This window comes from Mesoplodon bidens (assembly GCF_964165515.1).
Source record: "Mesoplodon bidens genome assembly, chromosome: 4".
NCBI lineage: Eukaryota > Metazoa > Chordata > Mammalia > Artiodactyla > Ziphiidae > Mesoplodon > Mesoplodon bidens.
The window spans coordinates 133,183,650-133,208,598 of record NC_138160.1 but is presented as its reverse complement, the minus strand read 5'-3'; the positions used below and the strand labels follow the sequence as shown (position 1 = coordinate 133,208,598).

The following is a 24,949-nucleotide window of genomic DNA, read 5'->3' as shown; positions in this document are numbered from 1 at the left end:
TGTATAAACTCTAACCCTATTCTCTTTTGGAAGGTTTGGTAGGTCAGGTGGGAGTGGGGGCTCGAATTCTGGAATGGGGGCTAAGCACGGCTCCACCTTTCCAAAGCCTTTGCAGTCTGCAGCACTGAACTGAACTCTGTCAGGTCCTTGTGCACTTACTACCCTACCCTCTCCGGATGACTCCAGCCTAACCTCTGACACTTTCTGGAAGACTGCAGCCAGAGCAGACTGGGAAGTCAGGGTATAAACAGGAAGGGAGGACGCAGGAGTTGAGGGGGGTGGTCACAATGGAAAAGGGAGCACAGAATTCCATAAACCCAAAGTCCAAGGTCACCTCTGAGGCCTCCTCACAAGCCCCAGACCAAGAAGGTCTCCAAAGAAGGGATGGCAATGGGCAGTTGAATGGAGCAAAAGTCTGCTCCTGGAAAGGGGGCAGTAATTTTAGTTTGAGATTGAAACAGTTCTCTAATAGGGGACTAAATGTGAGCTATTCATATATTGCTTTACGGGCTTCCCTGGTGGCGCAGTGGTTGAGAGTCCGCCTGACGATGCAGGGGACACGGGTTCGTGCCCCGGTCCGGGAAGATCCCACATGCCGCGGAGCAGCTGGGCCCGTGAGCCATGGCCGCTGAGCCTGCGCGTCCAGAGCCTGTGCTCTGCAACGGGAGAGGCCACAACAGTGAGAGGCCCGCATACCACAAAAAAAAAAAAAAAAAAAAAAAAAAAAAAATCCATATATTGCTTTACTAATTCTAGAGCAGTCTAATCCCTCCTTACTTCCATCCGAAGAAGGAGAAAATGAAGCCTTGAGATATTAAAGAAGCTTCCCAAGGTCAGCAGCCAGCAATGACAGGAGACCTGTGTTCTAGTCTAGACTCTATCCAGACCATGTGTCTGCTCTCCCTCCCTTCCCTCTTCAGAAGGTCTGAGGGGCTTATATATGGGACAGTGAGGACAAATTCAGGGGGAAGGCACTAAAAATGCAGCCCCAGGGATTTAGAGGGGGTCAAAAGAACAGCCAAGGGACTTCCCTGGCAGCCCAGTGGTTAAGACTCCACTTTGCCACTGCAGGGAGCATGTGTTCGATCCCTGGTCGGGGAACTAAGATCCCGCATGCCACATGGAGTGGCCAAAAACAAAAAGAACGGGCAAGTATTAAGAAACACTTAATACTTAATGAGACACTGCTGCCAGAGGCTGCATGATCTCCTGTGAAAAATGCCATTCAGGATCTCACGGAGCTAAGGTTGTCCTGAGGGGTGATCCCCACTGGAAACGGAAACAGGCCATATCAGCCTTCCTGCAGTCACTGGTGACCTCCAGCTCGCATTACAACCCTGAGCCACCCAGCTTGCCTGCCAGCCCCTACAAGCCCAGAGATCTGTGCCTTTGCAACACCCCTCCCCACACTCCAGGCCAGGCCCCTAGAACCTAGGGTGGGTGGCAGGCCTCACCCACCTTGGGTCGTGCTGGGGAGGGCCGAGGTCTTTTCTTCACTTCAATCCAGTTCTCAGAATCCAGGTCAGGGAGGCTGGCAGACAGGCCCTTGGGCAGGGTCTTTAGGTTGCTGACCTCCTCTGTTTTAGTTGGCACTGGGGTGACAGCACGGGGAGAGCCAGGCGCCGACTCTAAAGGGTGGAAAGGGGAGATCCTCATCCCTCCAGCCCTCCTCCTGATGGCCAGAGGACAAGGGCAACAGGGAGGCATCCACATGCCAGCAGGGTACCTGTCTCCTTCTGATAGTGCTGGCGGGGCACAAACTCTGGGCAGTTGAGAAGCTGGGAGAAATCAGTCTGGGAATAATCCACTATTGGGGGACCAGGAAGAGGCCATTTCTCTGGCTCCTCCCTTCGGCGGACTTTTTCATCAACGATCTCCACCACCTTGCTGTCCTTTAGGGCCTGCAGGGGAGAAAGAGGGAGACGATGCAGAGGAAAGACACGGACAGACTGAGATCTTGGAAGCTGGTGGATGACTGAGCCCCATGAGCCCAGGGATAATTATGTCCAGTGCTGGCAGGGGTATAAGAAAACTGGTACCATCTTCCACGACCAGCGGACGGGTGAGATATTCAAACTTGTAGGAGGGTACCAACATGAAAAACACACCTGCCCTTTGACCCTGCCATTATACTTCCAGGAATCAGCCCCAGAGAAATACTTGCACAAACAGGTGACAACATGTATAAGATCTGGATACAAGGCCATTCACAGCAACATTGTCTGTAAAAGGAAAAAACTGGAAACTACCTACACTTGCCACCACATAAGCAATTTAAACCAATTATGGCACATCCACTCAACGGAACACCATTCAGGCTTAAAAATCAGCTTCAAATGTGCTGAGGTGGTAAGAGTCACAAAAAACCAGGTGTAGGTCAGTGAGTTTAAGATCCCATTGGGGGGCTTCCCTGGCAGTCCAGTGGTTAAGACTTCGCCTTCCAGGGACTTCCCTGGTGGCGCAGTGGGTAAGACTCCACGCTCCCAGTGCAGGGTGCCCGGGTTCAATCCCTCGTCGGGGAACTAGATCCCACATGCATGTTGCAACTTAAAGAGGTCACATGCCGCAACCAAGGAGCCCATCTGCCTCAACTAAGGAGCCTGCCTGACGCAACTAAGACTCAGCGCCACCAAATTAATTAATTAATTAATTAAAACGAAAAAAAGACTGCCTTCCAATGCAGGGGGTGAGGGTTTGATGCCTGGCGGGGGAGCTAAGATCCCACATGCCTTGAGGACAAAAAACCAAAACATAAAACAGAAGCAGTATTGTAACAAATTAAATAGAGACTTAAAAAAAAACAAAAAGATCCCACTGGTGTTTGAATTTTTTGGTGTTTGAATTTTTAAGTAAAAACATACAAATGCACACAAATTTTTCTGGGATTCACAGGTAAAGTGCTACAGGTGTTTATCTCTGGGAAAAGGGTGAAAAATGGAGGCGGGAGAAGAGTTTCCTTTTAAAAATCTTTTAGGGGCTTCCCTGGTGGTGCAGTGGTTAAGAATCTGCCTGCCAATGCAGGGAACACGGGTTCCAGCCCTGGTCCGGGAAGATCCCACATACCGCAGAGCAGCTAAGCCCGTGAGCCACAACGACTGAGCCTGCGCTCTAGAGCCCGCGAGCCACTACTGAAGCCTGTGCGCCTAGAGCCTGTGCTCCGCAACAAGAGAAGCCCGCGCACCGCAACTAAGAGTAGCCCCCGCTCACCGCGACTAGAGAAAGCCCGCACGCAGCAACAAAGACCCAGTGCAGCCAAAAATAAATAAAATAAAATAAATAAATTTATTAAAAATAAAATTTAAAAAAATAAAAATCTTTTAAATGGAAGAGGAAAACATTTTAACATGTGACAACATACTCTGTTGGTGAGGCTGGGGAAGAGGCACTCTCATATACTGCTGGTGAGAATGCAAAAGGCACACCCACTAGAAAGGGAATCAGGTAACAGCTAGCAAAATTACATATGCATTTGCCGTTCAGTTCAACCATCCCACTTCTAGAAATCTAAACCAAAGACACTGGCTAAAACATGAGAAGATTATATATATATATGCACCTGTAAATAAGAATGAGGAGTACCTTTCTTCTACTACTACTACACGTCAGCTCCCAGATATATTAAGTGAAAGCAAAAAAAGTGTGAAGAAATACACGTGCTATATGTTACCGTTGATCTAAGAAAGGGGAAGTATATAATACACACAGAGGCATTTACTTGAGTTTTTTAACAGAAAGATTCAAAAAAGGTTGCTTATAGTAAAAGAAAGGGAAAAAGATGTAAGTAAGAAAATTTTAAGTCGGGCTTCTATGAACATACCATCTGACTTTGGAACCACATAAATGTTTTCTATAAATGTAAAACAAATATGAAGGGGTAAAAAAGCAATCCCCAAAACGTGAAAGCAAAGCGAAACTAATGAAACTAATATATATTAAGTTAAAGAAACAACCACAAAAAAATTATTTCAAGTTGAAAATAGTCACTGACTGTATAAATAGGAAAAAACCTTTTTAGGAGTAGGAGAGGTACTATAAGTATAATGTGTATAAACTGTAGAGTAAAACAAATGAATAGTTATGTTGATGTTGTTAGGAATTAGGATTTTTGGCATGGGAGAAAGTAGTAGTTACAAATAAAAGATACTTGGGGGCTTCCCTGGTGGCGCAGTGGTTGAGAGTCTGCCTGCCAATGCAGGGGACATGGGTTCGGGCCCTCGTCTGGGAGGATCCCACATGGCGCGGAGCAACTGGGCCCGTGCCCCACAACTACTGAGCCTGCGCGTCTGGAGCCTGTGCTCTGCAACGAGAGAGGCCACGACAGTGAGAGGCCCGCACACCACGATGAAGAGTGGCCCCCGCTCACCGCAACTAGAGAGAGCCCTCGCACAGAAACGAAGACCCAACACAGCCAAAAATAAAAAAAATAAAATAAAATAAATAAAAAAATAAAAAGATACTTGGAGTTATGTATAGACCCTACAGAAATTTTAATAGAAAATATCAGTATAATCTCATGATGTATTTTATTAAAACAAACAAACAAACAAAAACCTCTAGAAACGTCGACCAATCAAGTAGCAATAAAGACCGCTACAAATCAAACTGTGTTATCTAAATACCAAAAATACCACTTCCCCAAAATAGAGGACCTAGAGTTCCTTAAAAAAAAACAGCCAATTTCAGATTTGGGATAGGAAATGTACAAGATGAACCAGGGTCCCACTGGCCAAAGACACAACAATTTGATTCAGCATAATAACTACAGTAAGTTGAAATAAAGAAAACATTTGAACCTATAAGTTTGTAATGATATTAAATGATACTAACACAAAAAAAACAAACTCAAAACTCACTGTTCACCTTTGAAGGTTATTAGGGATCAGCTCATAATTCTGAAAACTGGTTAACAAAGGAAAAGATCAAGCACTTATCTGCCCTTCCTGTACAAAGTATATACTTCTTGGTAACCAAATAGTCGATAATGCAAAGTACCTCCTTAAAGAGGTATTCCAGCTAACAAATAAAGACAGATTGACAGAATATAAACATTTTGTAGCCCCTAATGAAGTAACAGGCAGTGACTTGCAGCTTACACGGCAAAAAAGAGAACCAAGTGAAGCATTAAGTGCCATCTGAGAGAATATATCACTATCTATGAAGTATTCTTGACGAGTAGGGAAAAAAAAAAAAAAAAAAACCAAAACCTGAATCTCATCAGGCCTCTCAATAACCAATTTACAAAAAAAATTGGAGTACAGAAGAACATGTGAAATGATACCACTCTGTCCTATGGAAAATTCTACAAGATATACAGTCTAGCATATTCAAAAAATAAACTGCAAGGAAAAAGAGAGGGAGAGGAGGAGACTTAATAAGACAATATATTGGTCTTATCTGGATCCTGATTCTCATAAACTACCAAAACAAAACATTTTTGACAAGTGGGGTGAATTTGCAACTGACCAGATATTTGGTGATATGAAAGAACTGTTAATATTTTTACATGCAATAATCATATACTGATTATTTTTTTTTAACAGGCCTTTATCTTTTAGACACAGATACTGAAACATGGATGCAATGTCAGATTACCGGAGAGTTCCTTCAAAGTAATTTGGGAAAGGAAACATGAGGAGACAGATGGAATAAGACTGGTCATGAGCTGATAGATGCTGAGGCTGGGTGATGGGAGCATTACACCACTGTGTCTACTTTTGTAAATTTTCCATAATAAAGGGATGGGTGTGGGGAGAAGAGAGAGAGAGAGAGAGAGAGAGAGAGAGAGAGAAGAGGGAGGGGGAGGGAGAGAGAGAGAGAGAGAGGCTGGCCAAGCCTTGGAATCTTAGCATAAGTAATGAGATGGGGACTCTTCCAGGGCTTTCTGCCTTGGCCCAAATGCCAGCTCCTTAAGTAAGGACCTTTCTTTCCTCCGCACCCCAGCCCCAGGGAGGGAGACATACCGCAAAAATGAGTGAAATGTCAGTGGTAAGGGCCTGTACTCGGTGGAAGGACGCAATAAGTGTGATGGGAAGGAAACCGTCAGCATCCATTTTCCGTCGCAGGAAGAAGTCTCGCTCTAAATTGTCCACGCTGAAGTAGTATTCACTAGGTGGAGGGGAGAAGAAGTTATGATTGCTTCATCATTTGTGAATATGCCTTCCTTGTTCTGTACACTCCAGGAAGCTCACATAGCCTCTGACCAACCCTGTCCCTACTGTACTTACAGTCCTAAAGGCTGAAAAGAGATGATGTTATCCTTTCATGGCTCCCTAACCCTGGGTCAAACTTCTCTCTGCCCTTCAGCCTCTTTGTATGCCTGACAAGCTCCTCATCCTCCTTTAAAACCCAGTCCCAGTACTGTTGGTCACTTTCTCTTCTGCTCCTAAGCCACTTATCACACTCCTCTGCAATGATCTACTTCCTTGTATGGCTCCCCCACTGGACTGAGAAACAACATATTAGAGAGGTTAGGAGTTAAGGTTTTGCAAATCAGACAGAAATGGACTCAAATCTGTGCCTTGTCACTTACCAGTTAGGCAAGTTACTGGGCCTGTATGCTCATCAATAAAAAGGGGATAAAACCCAGCTCATAAGAACTAAATAGACAACTACAGGACTAAATAAGAGAATGCCTATAAAGCATGGAGCACTGAGGCTCACCAATAATGCTAGCATTCTGAATGCTGCCATTACAAATAAAGGGATAAAGCAGAGTAGAATCTAGACATTTTCTCTCCTTTTAAAAAAATTAACTAATTAATTTTTTAAATAGTAGTGTAGTTCTCTCAAGTTACCTTTTTCAGCTCCAGCCAGAGGCAGCAAGTGCTGCCAGCACCAGAAGGGCCTGCACAGCCCTACTCTACCAGGCTAACATCCTCCGGCAGCCCCCAATCCTACCCATGTCTCCAGGAAGAAGGCGCCTGTCCACTTACATCTGGCGTTTGATGTAGTCTTTAAGCAGCTCCTGGTCCACGCTGTAAAGCTCAGTGCTGCTGACATTGTCAAAGTAGTAGGTGATGTTGTTCATGTACTTGGGGGTGCGCGGCCCCTCTGCACCGTCAAACTTTCGGTAGCCAAACTGGTAGTCAAAATGGGCTAAGGGGGAAACAGGCGTCATGATGGAGAGGAGACCCCTGCCCGCCCCCCACCGCACTCCCTCAGACATCCCGGAGCCCAAAGGGGCCTCACGTACTTCGAGTGCCACCCCGGCCGCGTCCCCGGCCGCGACCACGCCCCCGTCCACGGCCACGGAAGGAAGCCCGCGCCCCACCAGCCCCATCACTCTTCACACTCGATGTCTCATCCTGGTCGTGCCAGGCAGGCTCCGATTTGGTCTCTGGTTGCCAGGCTGGGGTGGGGGGGGCCACGGGCACGGGCACGTAGGTGGCAGGCTCAGACCCTACGGGGAGAGGGGGCACCGGGTCAGGCCTGAGGAGGAGCCCCATGCCCAGGCCCTCCATAGTGGGAGGCGCATACCTTTGATCTCCCCGCGGTTGGCAGGTGTGTGTCGTGGCTCCGGCGGGCGAGTAGGGCGAGAGACCAGTTTCTCTCTGGGCACGTCAGGCTTCATGTCTATTTGCAACGGAACCCACTTGTGTTTGTTCCCTGGAGGACAGCATGGGTACAAGAAAGGCTTGAAGGAGAGGTCCCTCCTGGCCATCCCTACCCCCAACACTTCTGTCCCTGTCTGGGGTCTCAGGCCTGAATCACCATCTGGTGCCCTTGGGAAAATTCCTTTCCCTCACTGGACCTCATTTTCATCCCTCAAATAAGAAGGTGGTGGACTTCACTGTGATGGACACTCTTGGTTGACTCCTAACATCAATTTCTCCACCGTCAAGAGAACTCCCTCTGGAACCAGACACACGACAGCCCAGAATCAAGACTGCACCTTCAGGCTCCCTTAGACACGTGCTGAAATTCTGCCCAGGGGAGCTGAGTGGAAGCAGTCAATTCCAGGGTGAGTCCCTAAAAGGCAGGGAGCTACTCCCCCCTTTCCCCATCCTGCTAGGTGGAGTGAGTCATCTGGAATGAGAAGAGCCAACACACAGCAAGACAAAGGAACCAAAGAGCTGCACCTGGCCTACTTCCACCCAACTCTCAGGTGAGAGAAATAACCTTCCGTCCTGGTCAAACCACTGTTCCTTTGGATATGTATGAGAGCAGCCAAACCTGTACTCTAGCCATTTCAGCCAGAGCAATGGGAACTCCTGTCTTTAAATGAAATCTAACACGGGACAGCAACGCATCAAGACACACAAAGAACACTCTGAGGCAGAGACCCCTGCCCCCGTCTTCTGCACTGCTGGAGCCCCAGTGCTGAGGACAGGGCTTACCAAATGCTTGTTAAAGAAAAGGAACTGATGGACAGACAGTTGGAGTGAAGCTTGCTGACCCAGTGGCCTACAGCCATCAGCCTCCCAGGGACTTTTTGCGGGGGCTCCTGAGATTGCTCCAGCAGCCCTGGCATTCTGACGTTTCTTGGTTCTGCCCTACCACCTTCTCCCGAGTCCTGATCCAAGTCACTCACCTTTCTTCTTCTGCCCACCTCGCTGGTAGTCCTCATCCCCATTCTTCTCCTCCCCCGATTCATCTGATTTGGTTTTCGGGCTCTCCTTACTATCACTCCCCTCTCCTTTCTCCTGTTCCTTCATGTCCTTTTTGGGTGGCAGCTTGCGGGCAGGCTGAGACTTGTGGGACTGTGGCTGCAGCGGGAGGTGGAGGAACAGGGAGGTGATGTGAGTCTGAGAGCCTCTTGGGATGGGAAAGAAGGGAGCTCTCTGTCACTGGAAGGACGGGGTTGAGGAGCTGGAGCATGTGACGGCAGGTTGGGCTGGATGTATTCTAAGGTCGTACTTTCACACCTGAGATGCTTTCGCTGGGAAGAGTAGTCAAACAGGCAGGAGGTAGAGGACAACCTGTCCCTCCAGCTTCCTTAAGTCTAAATGACAGAGACAACCCCCAGGGCCGGGGCTGCGGCCTGCAACGGACAATTGTTTTACTCCCTACAACAGGACCACATAGTTCAGGTCACCTGTGGGACGGAGGAGATGCTGGCCCCTGGTCTGCCCACACCAACCCTGTCTGTGAATTGAAGGCCAGTGTCGCCAGAGCCAGTGAGGGACCTAGCTGTCAGCCCAGAACGGAAGTGCTGGGAAGGAGAGGACTGACCAGGAGTCCATCTTCTGCTAGGGCTCAGGAAAGCTATATAAGCTTCCCCATGACCTGTGGTCTGGAGGCGGGTACCTGGCCTAATGATCACTGACAGGCAATCCAAGTGTAGTGATGGAGAACACAGGCTTTGGAACAATACAACGCACCTGATTTCTAATCCCCAGTTGGCCATCAAGGGCTAGTAATTAACCTTCCCCAGCCTCAGTGGCCTCATCTGTAAAATGGGAATTACTGAAGGACCTATCTAGGAGTCACTGAGGGTTAGATGAAATGATGAAAAAACAGCACTTGGCAGTCCCTGACACACAGCAAGGGCGCAAAGAATGATTCTTAGCTATTTCAATGTTGCCCATATTGTACCAACCACTCCTCTTAAAAAAACAGAAAGGTAACACCTGAGGCTCTGAAAGCTTGAGGCCAAATGTGAACATGTAGACAGAATTCAAACCTGCCCATCCCTCCCCACAGACTCACCTGCACACTCTTGTGGGCTATCTCTCCAGGTGTTGGCCAGTTGATTGCATCTCCAAAGTCACCAACCTGCAAGGCACATTCTATGAGGGCTCCAGGGTAACCCTGCCTCCACCATTCAGGCCCTCATCCAAAATACAGCTCCACCGAGAGATCAGAGGCCAAAATCAGTCTGTCCACGAGGACCATCCACAATGTAGAGACCCAGAAAAAGTGCCCCTGCTATTCAGAGAGAACCCAGAAGTACCTTGCAGTCCAGAAGCACTCACTACAACAGAAAAGAGGCTACCACCTCCAGGAAGTCCCTGCTTGGGTTGCCAACTCCTATTTCTTACCTTGCTACCTTTGCGCTGTTTAGGAACTGCTGCCCTCACCACCCTGGCCGGAGCAGCATGTTCTGTGGGAACAAGAAGGGAGCGAGAGTTACGCAGAGCCCACGGGAGGGGCCCACAACCACCTCCTCAGCCTCATCGCTACCCCACTCCACCAAACAACCTGCAGGCTCCCAAAGGAGGAAGACGCGGTGGGGACGGGAAGGACACATGCTCAAACACCTCTTTCTGAAGAAATCATGGCAAGTGCGATCATGGAAGCAGCAAGCAGCCTAAACCCCAAGAACTCAACTCGGAGGACCCTCACAGCTCTATACCCTCTTGTGAAAAAGGGAACTGAGTCCATGCCAGGGTTTGCTCTGTAGTTCAGGGCTCCCGAATTGACCCAGATTCCATAAAGGGATCTGAAAGACCCTCTCTGGCTCTAACATTCTAGAAGTCTGTGTGTGAGCAGACTTAGGAAGGCAAGATACAAACCCTAAGTGGGCAATCCAAGGGCCTCTTCTAAGCCCCACATGTCAGGGCCAGCCCTGTCCTCAGTGACCTGTGGTCAACAGAAGAGTGAGCCATTCAGAGAAGATGTGCCTGCCTTCCAAGTTTCTGAAGAAAAAGTGAGACCCCCATTTGACTCAATGGTTCCACCTCTAGGGATTTATCCTAATGATATAAATTAGACAAGTGTTTAGGGTTATGTGCAAAGATGTTGAAAGGGCTATTCATCATTTTAAAAAAACTGAAAACAATACATGTCCAATAGCAGGGAACTGGCTAAATAAAAGTTCAACAACTTTTAGAATGGTCATAAAAAGATAATGATCTCTACTGATATGAAAAGATAAACACAATAAATGAGAAAAGTTATAACCCTATTTTTGTAAAGTAAATAAAAAACGTATACGTACACATACACACAGTAGAAACTCTAGAAGGAGATATAACCAAGTATTACCAGGAGTTAAGTAGTATGTTTACAGTGATTTAATTTTGTTTGGGGTTCTCCAGTAGTTTCAACAAGGGCAGACGGGGCTTTTTATTTTTTATTTTTTTGGCTGCACTGCATAGCATGCAGGATCTTAGTTCCCCAGCCAGGGATCAAACCCACGCCGCCTACAGTGGAAGTGCGGAGTCTTAACCACTGGACTGCCAGAGAAGTCCAGGGGCTTTTTAAAAAGAAAAAAAAAAATTTAAGGCAGTGGCTCTAAAAGGTCTGATCTGTCCTACATCTACACTTATTTTTCCAACTTGGTTCTGAAGACCAAGAGTTTCTGAACCCTTCCTCTCCCAGAGATCCACGGGAAAAGATACATATCCTGGGGCTCTGCTCACCCACTGCTCGCCCGTCACTTTGCCTCCATTGTTGGTCAGCCATGCCAGGGGTCAGGGGCTGCCCCCAGTCCCTGAGCGGAGAAATTTGTCCAGCTGGTCTCAAAAGGAATGTTCTATGCCTTGGTCAGACGTGTGCTCCCTTAATGAGTAGAGAGAGTCCTTGCCTGACTCCTGTAAGGCCACTGCATTCTTGGCTTCTACCCCATACTGGAGCCACTGCCCCCTCAAGACACCCCACATGCCACAGGAGAGCTGGGGCTCTGTAACCCAACCCACAGCATCCCGCATTCCCAGGGCTGGGCAGTGGAGAACCAGAAAAACCCCTCTCAGTCCCAAGAGGATGAAGCCCTTAGGCCCAGAGAACTACTTACTCCACACTGATTTTCTTGCTAATTCTGGTTTGGCCCAGAGAAGACTTAAATACCACCTAGTTCCCTGACTAGGACCAGCAGGGGCAGCCATGAGCAGACCACCTCCTTCAGCTACACAGGAGCTCTGACAGCAGTCGCTTCTGCAGGGACCCAGCCTCCACACCCCAACAGCACCGCCTGCTACCAGAACGAGAGCACGCCAAAAGGCCCGCAACATCCACTTCATCGAGACAAAGCTGGATAGGGGGATCAGTCAGAGGGCCAGGCGTTCCTGAAAACTACTGGAAAAGGTGTAAGGCAAAGTGGTTCAGGTCACTGTCTATTTCCTCTAATAAAAACTCTTTCAAAATTGGGAGGAATCCGATCCTGTAATCACCCGGCCTGACCTTCTGTTCACCAAGATCACAAAGGGACGTGGTAAAGTACTGGAAGTTCAGTCTCCAATTAATGGGAGCGCCCTACTGCCACTGAAAGAGCCCACTGATTCCCTACTCGCCCACAATCCCAAGCTGACCAGGGGAACGTGACAACACAGGGGTTAGGGGCACCCACTCCCGACAGTCAAAAAATCCAATCGCACATCATGTGGTGCTGCTTTTACTATTGAAAAAAACACATATAAGTGGACCCACACAGTTCAAACCTGTGTTGTTCAAACGTCAACTATATTTTCTATACTGCTTGTTCCAGAAAGATCCTAAAGCTGCTGATCTTTTGGAAAAAAAGCTACCTAGAAGGGCCAGTTCTAGGAGGTCTAAGGAGCGGGAAACTAGGGGAGGTTTAGGGGGAGAAGGCCCGTGGGGGAGTCAAACTCATCGGGTTGTGGTAAAAAGAACTGGTAAGAGGAAAGGAAAAGCTGGAAATGAAACAGGGAGGAGTGTAAGTGAAGTGAGATGGGGCCGGGTAAGATGGGAGAAGGCCTGCAGGATGGGGCTGGCCGGAGGGGACTACTAGATTTCAGGCCTTAGTGCCAGGAGAATAGGCGAAGGCCAAATATTTATTGTGGGGCTGGCATCATCTCCTAGAGGTGAGTAAAGTATCTAAAAAGACTGATTTTACCCTGACTGCAAAGAACTTCTACCTTGGGGAACAAGGTAATTTGTAGGGGCTTAGGGGCTGCATTACTGGAGTTCATACCCACCTGCTGCCATATACCTGGCCATTAGGTCGACCCCCTCGGAGGAGTCCAACCAGATCCCAGGCAAAGTGCCCTGGCTCTGCGCTCTCACTGCGTTGTGTTAGGTGCCTGGTTACTTACCTACCCTTCAGCCCACCCCACCCCTTAACAGCAGGTACCAGGGTGCTTTCATACCAGTGACCCCAGAGTCTAGCTCAGGGACTGGCAACACGGCTGACGTTTGTTTAATGAACGGAGAGTTCACACACCCATCTCCTCTAGGATTTCACACTAGAGAAGAAAAGAAGCTTTGCTTTCCAAGTGCTAGTCCCTGAGTCTATGGCCTTAACCCTCAGCTGGAGCCTTCCCCCCCGGCAGAGAAACAAGTATCCTAAGCACTGCTGGATCCCAGGGGAACCCACGCCCCAGCCCTGCTTTTACTCCAGAGACAACTGATCACCTGATCAGTCTCGGGTCCTAGTCCAGACTCCAATACTCACCAGTTGTATAACTTTGGAGACACTACCTACCACCCCCTTCTTCCTGGGGCCTCCCTCACCTTCCTCAACTGAACAAAGGGAATTCACATCTAGAGGTAGAGGGAAGAAAAGGTAAGATCTCAACCAATGAGACTCTCATGAAAGCAGAAGAGATGCTAGCAACCAGCCGTGGTCATGATATTAACGGAGTAAAGCACTTACTAGATGCCACGCACTGTTCTAATGCTGAGTTAGTTTCTCCAGCTGGTCTCATTTTACAAATGAGAAAACCAAGGTCCATGGTGGAAAGGTTATTTACCAAGATCACAGTTAGCAAGCAACAGAACAGGATTTGAAGCTAAGCAATCGGACTCTAAATCCTGTGCTCTCAGCCCCTTGGAGGCGGTCCAAATTACCTCCTCATCGTGGCCAGTAGGGCAGGCCCTCAATGGCTGGGCTGCAGGTATCATTCTACACATTGGAGAAAACCAAGGCCCACTGCAGGGAAACCTAAGGTCACAGAGCAAGAAAAGCGACACTCCTAGGATTGGACACTGGCAACCTGACAATTCCCTCTCCTGCACCCAGAGGGAGGCAAGGGAAATTGCCACAAAGCAGGCCCGGAGGAAGCCCTACATGTGGCACCCCCCAGTCCCGTGAGGAAAGAGGCATTGCTTCCAGGCCCGCTTCCCAGTCCCTCCACTTCAGCATCTGCCCCAGTGAGGATGGGGGTCGGGGGAGGGGCTAAGCATCCAGCTGACATGGATTCTGCCCCCACCACTGCCTGAGCTACAGCCCAGGACCCTCACTGTGGAAGGCAGAGACACCATTTAAGGGCAGGGAGTGAGGCCAGTAGGAGTCTAGATTACATCACCCACCTGTGCCCGTCCCTCCCAGGCCAGCCTGGGGACAGAGTCAGAAAAGCCTGATGTATTTTCAGCTGTCATCCAGCCTGGGGGTGTGGTGGAGTCACAGAGGAGGAGCTTGCGGACCCCGGTCTTTTCAGCCCATCCTCACTGATCCCAACGCCACCCCCAGCCCTGGCAGGAACACTCTTCTACAGAATTAAAAAAAAAAAAATGCTGTGTTAACCATCCTCACCTTCTTCACTGATTCCTCCCGCTGCCACCACCTCTCAGAAGCCTCTCTCTATCCAGCCTTCCCGCCCCAAGTTCCCTCAGACCTGCAGGTGAAACACGGGACTGGGCTGAAGGGTGCCCTTACAGAAAGGAGTGGACGGAGAGAAGAAACCTGCGGAAGGTCCGATCATCTTGAGGCTCCGCTCAAAGGAAGCTTCTGAAGAGTCTGCGTCCCTCGGCCTGGGAGGAGGGGCAGGGGCGGCGGGCTCTGGTCACATGATACCACCTGGCCCGGCCCAGCTCAGGCTCGGGCCCCAGTCAACTATCTATAGCCTGCAGTGACTCTCCATGCCCAGACACGGACTCTGCTGTCCTGGGGTGGCTGTGGTCACTCCCACTACTGGTACCAGTCCCTGAAGTCCTACCCCAAAGCGAATTAACTAATCATCATCACAGCTGAAATATATCAGCAGGCAGTGAAGCCTCTGGCCTCCGAGCACCAGCTCCCTAACCCAGCCTTTCCGAAGAGCACATTTGATTCTAGTTAGAATGGTAATCGTAATAACCACCTTTTACTGGGTAGTGACTAGGTGCCAAAAACTGGTTTAACGTGTTATGTGTAATTTCACATAATTGTTTCAGAAAGACATTCCAGTTCGGAAAATGAAATTGACGGAAGAGACTTGCCCAGGGTCACACAGTATGTATTCTGTGTGACACACAGATCTCAGCATAAATTCTTCTCAAGGCCTTCCCTAATTGCCCAACTAGCAACTCTGGATCAAGTTCTAATTCAGTCTATCATGTGGGATCTTCAGAGTACTCATTAGCCCTTGAAATGGTTGCATTTTTGTGCATCTCAACCCCACTAGACTAATCAGTTATCCATGCAAAATGCCAAAGTACTTCACATGCAGTAGCTCATTTATTTTTCACAACCACGCTAGGAGCTAGGAGGCAGGTAAGATGATGAAGACTCCCAGTTTACAGATGAGGAAATTGAGGCTCAGAGAGCCCACCTGCCTAGTAGGTAGCAGAGATGGATTGAAACCCAGGTACAGCCTGACTCCAACTTGGGCTTCACCAGCCAGCAACGTGCTGGATGTGTGGACAATGACTGGGAGTTCCACAAGGGTAGGGATCTTTTCTGCGTTTCTCATTGGCCGCTGGAACCCAGGACTGCAGCCTATACATGGCTGGCCCACAGTAAATATTTGCTGAATTAAGAAATTTACATCGGGATGGGTGCTTCTTGAAGGACTTTCCAGAGCGTACTTTTCTGGGAAAAGAGGTTAATTACCCCTTTGCATTATGTCTGAACAGCACAGCTCTGCAGCCTGGCAACTGCAACCCCTTTGGAGTCTAGACCTATGATGCCCTGTTCTCCTTCAAGTTGGAATCAGTGTGCTTCAACCCAAACACCAGACGTCAGCTGTGGAAAACAGAACAGAGAGAGTGTGCAGCAAACAAAACAGCACAGGAACTCCCCAGAGGTCCCAGACTTAAGCCGCCAGGCCCCAGGCTACACCATAAATCACAAGGCAGGCTGGCTGGCTGGCTGGCTGGCTGGCTGGCTGGCACGGCAAGCTGGGAAGCACAGACACCAACTAAGAGGGCAGCACCCACTCAAGAGCAGTCGCAATGCCACCCATGAACACAAGCTTATGTTGCCAGAGCCTCCGAGTTTTCAAGAAAGGTAGAAAAATAAATTTGATATGGAAGGGAAATTTTCTGCTTTCTAAATATTGTTAATGAATTCACATTAAAAAACAAAACCCGGGCTTCCCTGGTGGTGCAGTGGTTGAGAGTCCGCCTGACGATGCAGGGGACGCAGGTTCGTGCCCTGGTCCGGGAGGCTCCCACATGCCGCGGAGCGGCTGGGCCCGTGAGCCATGGCCGCTGAGCCTGCGCGTCCGGAGCCTATGCTCCTCAACGGGAGAGGCCACAACAGTGAGAGGCTCGCGTACGGCAAAAAACCCCAAAAAACCCCCAAAAAACCAAAACCCTTCTTCAAGCCGTATCCAGCTTGTGGGCTCCTGCATGCTCTCCTAAGCCCTGCCTGAGGAGCAGGCTAATCACTCAGCAGCTGGGCCCCGGACTTCAGAGCCAATCCTCAGGCAGGCTGCAATGCTCTGCTGCCCCACTGACTCCACTGTCCTTCTGTGGGAGGCTGCTGACATCAAAGCTGGTTTTCCCTTGTCCCTGTGGTCACCCACCACACCTTAGGTAATGCAAACTCATTTTTACCGTCCTAAGTCTAAGGCATTCTCTGCTGCATGAGGCTTCCGAATCTCCAAGAAATTACTTTGGATTATCCCTGTTATTGGAGTGAAGAGGCTGGAAGGGACCTGAGAACTCAGGCCATTGTACAGATAGGAAAACTGAGGCCCAGGAGGGACCAGGCTGTGCCCAAAGTGACCAGTGAATTGTTGTGGAGCTGACACTGAACATCGAGTTTCTGCCTAGTGATCCAGAGCTTTTCCCACAGGCCAGGAAGCCAATTTTCTCACTCAACAAAATACGCCCTGTGCACAACTACACGCACTCACAGGCTGGAGGGCAGGGCCTCAGGGACCCAAGCATTCCAGGTACCACTCCCCACAACCACTGATGGTGCCTATAATAGAGTCCCAGAAAGTCCCGGTTTTTAAGAACGGCTTCTCACATGGAGCTGGGATACATAACAGAAAAGGAGGGGTGCTCTGGTGGAAGTGGATCTGCAAGCGGGGCCCCACTTCCACCAGCGACTTAACTTCTTTGCACTTCTCCAGGGAAGGCTCCTGGCCCCATCTGGAAGACGTGGGGCAGGCAGGCTCTAGAGGTTCTAACCAGCCATCTATCCAGTGTGACAGGTTGGGTACCCTCACTAACCCTCAGTTTCCTGTTCTCTCAAATGACCGGGTCCTAACAGCTCCAGCCCTGCAGGCTGGGGACACTCGGTAACAGGGAAAACTCCAGCAGAAATGGGAGAGACTTGCCAAGTGTCCCAGAAGCACATGGGGAATTGGAGTTCTTGGGTAAAGACTAGTTCCCCCAATCCAGTTCAGCCAGATTGGCCTTGCTCCCCAAAAGCCACTGATTTGTCCCTGCTGCTGAGTTTGGGCAAGCCTTGGAGGCCCCTTCAGTGCTACTTATTATACTCCAACTGGGTAAGAGAAGAGCCCTGGGACGCCATGGATAAGGAGACAAGCTGCCCCACCAGCAGACTCCCTGCCCTTGCTCACTGGTGCCCTATTTCACTCCCACCCCCCCTTCAGCAAATGTAGAGGGGATGTGACCGCTACACTACCACCACCACCCCGCCCCACCCCACCCCAATTAGGCTGTTGGGCTAAGAGGCAGGACAGAGCAGCTGTTAACAGCACAGACTCTGGAGTCCACATGAGAATGCTCTAACAACCAGCTGCCATCAAATAAGTAACTCATAAGGCCAGGGGAGATGGTCTTATCTGACCAACTCCTCATGCAGCTTGTAACTCGATAGGCATTAACAGGGCCACAGAGGAATGAAAGCCAAGCAAGCAGGTTCATCAGGAGGCAGAAAGGAACCCTGCATGGAAGATCCTAGAGTAAGACTTAACCTCTCATTTTTTGAAACTATGATAGGGGTTCAGGGTGGCTGCTAGCTAACAGGATTGTTTAACAGCTTAAATACGGGCACAGTTAAACAGAAAACTACCATAAATGCATTAGTTATTTTTTAAAATCTCTTTGAATCAATTCTTGAATCTGTCTGGTGCTTTAAAAAAATTTTTAAGAAGGATTACAGTTGCCAGATTTAGCCAATTTCAGATAAGACTAATTTTTTAGATTATGTCCCACGTAATACTTGGGACACCTTATACTAAAAAAATTATTTGCTGCTTATCTGAAAATCAAATATAACTGGGCACGGTGTATTTTTAATTGCTCAATCTGGCCACAGTACGAAGGAAGGACCATTGCCCCATGTTCCATGACAGTGAGTCAGTGTCCAGAGCACGGAGCTAGTAGCCAGGAGACTGACGCCAGTCCCGGTGCCGGCACTACAGCCCTTGCTATTGGAGCTTGGAAGAATTCCCCTCTGGGCGCCTTCAGTTTCCCTATTCAGAGGTCTCTTCTTGGGGTGTGGGGATCTTGTCATCTTCAGTCCTAACGCCCTTTAATTCTACCCTCACACTCACTGATCACCCTAACCACAACCTTAGATGAAACCAGCTTTCCAGGGGTACAAGCTAGCTCTGAAACTACTGCTACAAAGGACTTGGGCCCTAAGATTTCAGGATGCAAAAAAATTATCTATCTTCTGAGAAGCTTGTCAAAATGCAGATTCCTGGGTCCCGCCCTCCAGAGATTCTTGCTCAGGAATGGTGGAGCCAGGAATCTGCTTAGTAATTCTAAGGGAGGTTTTCTCTGGACACACTTGCAGTTATCTTGATAGACCAAATGAGTTTCACCTGCTAATTTTGATAGGGGTTACTCAGAACCACAACACCGCATTTAGTATTTTTTAAATTTTTTATGGAAGCATAGTTGATTTACAATATTGGGTTAGTTTTAGGTTACAGCAAAGTGATTGATTCAGTTATATATATATATATATATATATATATATGTATTTATTTCAGATTATTTTTCATTATAGGTTATCACAAGAAATTGAATATAGTGCCCTGTGCTATACTATACAGGAAATCCTTGTTGCTTATCTGTTTTATGTATAGTATTGTGCATCCATTGATTTTATACTCCTTCTTCATCCCTCCCCTTCCCCCTAAGCTTGTTTTCTATATCTGAGTCTGTTTCTGTTTTGTAAATAAGTTCATTTGTATTATTTTTTAGATTCCACATACAAGTGGTATCATGTAATATTTGTCTTTCTCTGTCTGACTTACGCCACTTTATTATGATAATCTCTAGGTCCATCCATGTTGCTGCAAAATGCAGTATTTCTTCTTTTTTAATGGCTGAGTAATATTCCATTGTATATATATCCCCCATCTTCTTTATCCATTCACCTGTGGATGGACACTTAGGTTGTTTCCATGTTTTGGCTGTTGTAAATGGTGCTGCTATGAACATTGGGGTGCATGTATCTTTTCGAATTATAGTTTTGTGTATAGACCCAGGAGTGGGATTGCTGGATCATATGGTAGCTCTGTTTTTAGTTTTTTAAGGAACCTCCATACTGTTTTCCTATAGTGGCTACTGCACCAGTTTACATTCCCACCAACAGTGTAGGAGGGTTCCTTTTTCTCCATACCCTCTCTAGCATTTATTTGTAGACTTTCTGATGACGGTCATTCTAACCCGTGTGAGGTGATACCTCACTGTGGTTATGATTTGCATTTCTCTAATGATAAGTGACGTTGAGCATCTTTTCACGTGCTTATTGGCCATCTGTATGTCTTCTTTGGAGAAATGCCTATTTAGGTCTTGTGCCCATTTTTTTGATTGGGTTGTTTCTTTTTTGATATTGAGCTGTATGAGCTGTTTGTATATTTTAGAAATTAACTCCGTGTCAGTTGCATTGTTTGCAAATATTTTCTCCCATTCCATAGGTTGTCTTTTCATTTTATGATTTCTTCTGCTGTGCAAAAAGCTTTTAAGTTTGATTAGGTCCCATTTGTTTATTTTTGCTTTATTTCTTTTGCCTTGGTAAACTGATCTACCCAATTAGTATTTTAAAATCAGGGCTGTGCTTCTTAAGAACTGGTAGTGGGTACATGGGTCCTTGTTTCAACGTTTCCCTTTTTATTTTACATTTTTGTATTAAATAATACTTTCTTGAAAAGAAAAATAAATTGCAGACCTATTCTGGTGGAAATGGAATCCAAGCCCCCTTCCCACCATACCTCCCACTCAGCTGGAGTCCCTGAGCAGAAGGCTGTATGAAAACCCCTCACCTCATGCCTGTGGAAACTGGGACCAGTAAGCTAGCAGACTGGCAACACCACTTCCACAATCTAAGAACACCAGAGGAGGTGGGGGTGGGAGACCTTGGTTAAATGCAGATTCCTGCCTTCTCCCAAGCTCCAGAAAGCAGTCTGCCAAGAGGGGCAGAGCATGTGCATCTGCATTTCTAAACAAGTCTCCTGTGCAATGCTGGTGCCAATTAATGTTTGAGAACTGAGCTGCCAATGAGTGAGACTGGCGGTAAGGGACCCCCTGGTCTCCAAGCCCCAGTCCAGGGTCTCATATTTATGGACAGGAAGTGCAGACAGGAATTAACCGGCTCACAAGAGCAGGGAGGGAGCGTGTTTTAACTACACATACAGACAGCAGCCTGAGGAGGGATGTATGAGGAACTCACCACCATCCAATCTCCAGCATCAAGAACAAAGATTGGTCAGGCCAAGAAGCCACAAGCAGAGTGTCTTGACGGACGTGAGCTCACAAAAAAATCAGTCTGGGCTGAGCTTGAGGTTGAGTTTTACAGTGAGCTCCCGACTATGGCTGTGCCAGAAGAACGAAGGCTCTGAAGGGACCTGTCTGCCTCTTCCTTACAACCAAACAGCTTCCACTCTTCCCCTACACATCGCTGTTTGCGCACCCAAGGCCCTGAGGTCTGGATCTGTTAAATAATAATGGCTACCACTTACAAAGCATTTACCTCAGGCCTCCTGCTGCAGGCCTTCTGTGCATTTTCTAATCCTCGCAAGGGCAGAGCCATCCCAGTTTTAGAGGAGACCCAGAGGCTAGGTGGCTAGCCAAAGGTCACACAGTGAGAAGGTAGCTGACCCCAAGGACCTGAAAGTTCAGGCCACCCTAGGCCTCTCAGCACTGCAGGAGACGACACGAGGTTCCTGAGGTCCCAAAGGGCTCCAGCTCAAGCTGACGGTACAATGGACTGAGGTGCCATCAGCACCAGAATCCACTTCTCTGAGCCTATTAGCTCACCTGCCAGGCGAGGATAATGCCACTCAGCATAGGGGACAGGAGCAAAGCACAGCCAGGAATCAAAGCACTATTTATTGCGAAGGCAACGCTCTAGGGTGGTCTGCAACCCAAAGGCCTGGGCTCTGGCTGCACCAAGCCCGGGAGAATTTTGCCCCCTCCAGCAGATCAGAAAGGAGAGGATGGAAGAAACTGCAGAGCCCCCATAGGACAAAGGACAGACAGGAGGGAGAAAGGTGGGTAGAAAAGCAGAGATTTTATGTAGGCTCTGCACCAGGGCACAGGGAAGAGCTGAAGAGAGCATAAACCAGCCATTCAGATAAATTACCCCTCCTCATCGTTGGTGACCAGGGCTAATCAGCTCATAAGGTCTACCTCAACCATCACTGCATCTAAATCTCACAATTTCAGTTTGAGGTAGGAAGGGTGGAAATGGTTCTCCCCATATTACACAATAAGACAGAACTGAGACACAGTGAGCTTCCTGGCTTGTCCCAAGAACATCAACTTGTTTTTGAAGATGCCAGCCCTAGGCTCCTGCCACTCTTATCATGAAACGTCACCACTGACATGAGGGATTTTGTGTGCCAGGCACTGGGGAAGTAATGGTAAACAAGACAGTCCCTATCCTCTGAGGGCTCAGTTTGTATAAAGTCTTAATCTTAACTCCACCTGGAAATTGGTTGATCTCAACTGCCTGGGATGCTGTACTGAGGATCCTCAGTAAACAGGCTCAGGAAAAGCCTGTGATCAATCAGCAATGTCTTTTGTGGGCATGAGAAGGGACAGCAGTCACAAACGTGTTTATAACTCCAGTTTGGTAACAACTGAAAAATGCTCTTCATCGCAACAACCATTTAGCCCATACTATGTATTGTGGATACAAAAATGGGTACGATTGCCAAGGGTCCAGCCCATGAAACTAATGACTGACCTGAGAGCTGACATGGGTGCTGGTGGATTCAATGTACTTTCCCTCCAGGGACCACTCTGTCCTCACCCCCAGGTAAGACCTGCAACCCTTAGGCCTGGCCTCTCCCGGTGAGATTAAGGCAAGGCTCAGGAAGAACAAACTGCAGAAACACAAGTGAGAATTATGGAATGGGTGCCTCTGTGGAAAGCTCACCTGGCTGCTACTTCCCCAAGGTCAGCCCGGATCACCCCACTTCACTACCAGCAGCAGGGAAGGCAGTGCAATGGTTAAGAAAGAGCCTGGGCTCCAGAGTCCCGGTTCTGCCAATCCTACCTCAGCGACTCTGGATTTCTGTAAATGGGAAGAGAGTTTCTAACCTACTGCGATTCTGCAGATTAAATGAGTTGATATTTGTAAAGCACTTGGGGAAGCACACAGGAAGTACTCATTCCTTGTTAGCTATTATTTGGAAGTTTATACATATCTCTGATTAAGGCCATTGACAAATTTTTCCACCCCATCTCACTCATTGGTGAGCCTATTAGTTACTTGGTCCTGGCTGTTTGAGTGTTCCTTACCCCTCCTAGAACCATGCTTTACACTCTTTATGTTCTATCTTGAAGAGCTCATCAGTAAGGTAGAGTGGAAAGGGGCAGGTGCTGCCGTTACTGGGAAACTGAGAGCATTTCTGAGCAATACCTCCTCCATTTGGGCAGGCCTTCCCTGGCCTGCTCAGGGTGTGTCAACTGCTGGCCCAGTGTAGGGGAGGGAAGAAAGCTGAAAGCTTGTGTCTGGAGGAACAGGAGTCACAGCATCTGCACCGGGTCACCTTGGGGCACATGCTGCCAGACCTAGTCCCCTTCTAATCTTCACTCCTACAGCACCAACCATTCGAAGGGCCTCCCATTTCTCTATCCTTGAAGAAACAAGGCAGAAGGAAGAGAGAACCAGCATGGGCATCCTGACTCCTTTGGTGCCACCCGGGAGATGTTGGCTAACAGATGACATCAGCTTTCTGCAAAATGAGAAGCGACCAGATGGCTTCCAAAAGTCCCTTTGGACTCTGGCCTTCCTCAACTCTAGGATCTGCAAAAAGCTGCCACCTCAGAGGGGCAATGGCAGTGATGATGCAAGCCAGGGGCTGGGACAGGGAAGACCTGGAATGGCAGAGACCATCCCAGAGCAACTGCAAGCCCAGCTGCAGCCAATGGAGAACTTTAGCGGCCAGCCTCTCCATTCCCGGCCAGGAGTCTGGCATCCCCAGGCTGCCACTGCCCTCACACTCCTTTCCCCAAGAGAACCTCCCACTCAGTAGACAAACTGCTATCCCCACAGCTCCTTGATCAAGTCAAGTATCTTTCTAAACAAATGATTATGCAGCTACTATTGAGCCCTTCAGTATGATCTGTCACTGTGCTAAGTGTCTCCCTTGCAATATCTTAATAGAAAGACTGATGCTTGGGATTTCCCTGGTAGTCAAGACTTTGCCTTCCCATGAAGGGGGTGCAGGTTCGAGCCCTGGTCAGGGAACTAAGATCCCACATGCCTCGGGGATAAAAAACCAAAACATAACACAGAAGCAATATTGTAATAAATTCAATAAAGACTTTAAAAAATCCCACAGGCCGTGGAGCAAATAAGCCTGTGCGCCACAACTACTGAGCCTGCACTCTAGAGCCCGCGAGCCACAACTACTGAACCCGCGTGCCACAACTACTGAAGCCCGCGCGCCTAGAGCCCGTGCTCCACAACAAGAGAAGCCACCGCCTACACACCTCAACGAAGAGTAGCCCCCGCTCACTGCAACCAGAGAAAGCCCACGCACAGCAACGAAGACCCAACACAGCCAAAAATAAAAAAATAAATTTTAAAAAAGGTCCACATCAAAAAAAAAAAAGTAAGAAAGGAAGACTGACGCTTATCTTCTTTTTACTCTCCTTAATTTCTTCCGTTTAGTTGTGCTTTAAAGGGGTGGGGGTTGGGGAGGGGGACTGGCTCTGCCAGTTTTTAACTCTGACCCTGGGCAGTCCTCCCTTAATCTCCATGAGCTTATGGAGAAGGAATTTCTCCATCAAAGGGGGCCAATTACCACCCCCCTCAAAGGTACTGTGAGATAAGAATAAAGAAGTGTTCTGTAAAGTCTTAAGGGCTATCCCAAAGGCAGTACCAACCCTTCCAATCTAAGGACTTGATGAGTAAGACTAGACCCCAGGGGTAATCAAAGGATGGCGGCTTAGCATCCTCAGCTCTGGCAGGTGACCTTGGGCGGTGTCCCGCCTTAGGGCAATAGAGCTCCCAGGAGTACAAACCAGCTGCCTCCTTGGTACCTGAAACAGGCCCCTCCCAGCCTGTGGAGACTTGGCTCAGGGCTGCTGGATGCTACAGTGATGGGGGAGAAAGGCTGGATTCCCTGGATCCACCCAGTCTTCAAAACCTCAGTCATCAGGAATCTGATCACCTTACCTGAGGCCCGATCCAAGGTCTGCTGGTCAACCCAGCCCTCCTATGAAGGGGCAGGGGGTGGCCAGCAGCAGGCTAGTGATTTGCCTAGAACGCAGCCCCATTCTATAGGCTGAAAAGCTGAGGCAAAGATTTGGGTGTGGGGGAAGAAGGAAAAAAATGACACCAGGCTCCTACAAACCTCAGACCTGCTAAGAAATGAGGTTTTTGCCACAAAAGCCGCCTGGTGTGAAGCATGTGTCCCTGCACTAGGGGGGCAGCACTGTTTGACAAACTCATCAATTATTTAGAGATTTCTAAGTCCTGACCTCACCCAGTCCAACCCATGTTCCTTTCTGCACTCACTCTGGC

General features: G+C 48.4%; 1 protein-coding gene across 1 annotated transcript in view; it reads right to left on the bottom strand.

The window, feature by feature from the left end:
• Positions 1-24,949, bottom strand: part of LARP1 (La ribonucleoprotein 1, translational regulator) — a 60,553-nt gene that overhangs the window by 17,235 nt on the left and 18,369 nt on the right. Inside the window, exons 2-10 of the mRNA XM_081233771.1 lie at positions 9,981-10,042; positions 9,649-9,714; positions 8,531-8,705; positions 7,477-7,605; positions 7,193-7,399; positions 6,933-7,095; positions 5,961-6,105; positions 1,727-1,901; positions 1,459-1,628 (exon numbers count right to left, since the gene is read on the bottom strand). Coding sequence (XP_081089897.1) covers positions 1,459-1,628; positions 1,727-1,901; positions 5,961-6,105; positions 6,933-7,095; positions 7,193-7,399; positions 7,477-7,605; positions 8,531-8,705; positions 9,649-9,714; positions 9,981-10,042 — 1,292 coding nt within the window. The remainder of the gene's footprint in view (positions 1-1,458; positions 1,629-1,726; positions 1,902-5,960; positions 6,106-6,932; positions 7,096-7,192; positions 7,400-7,476; positions 7,606-8,530; positions 8,706-9,648; positions 9,715-9,980; positions 10,043-24,949) is intronic.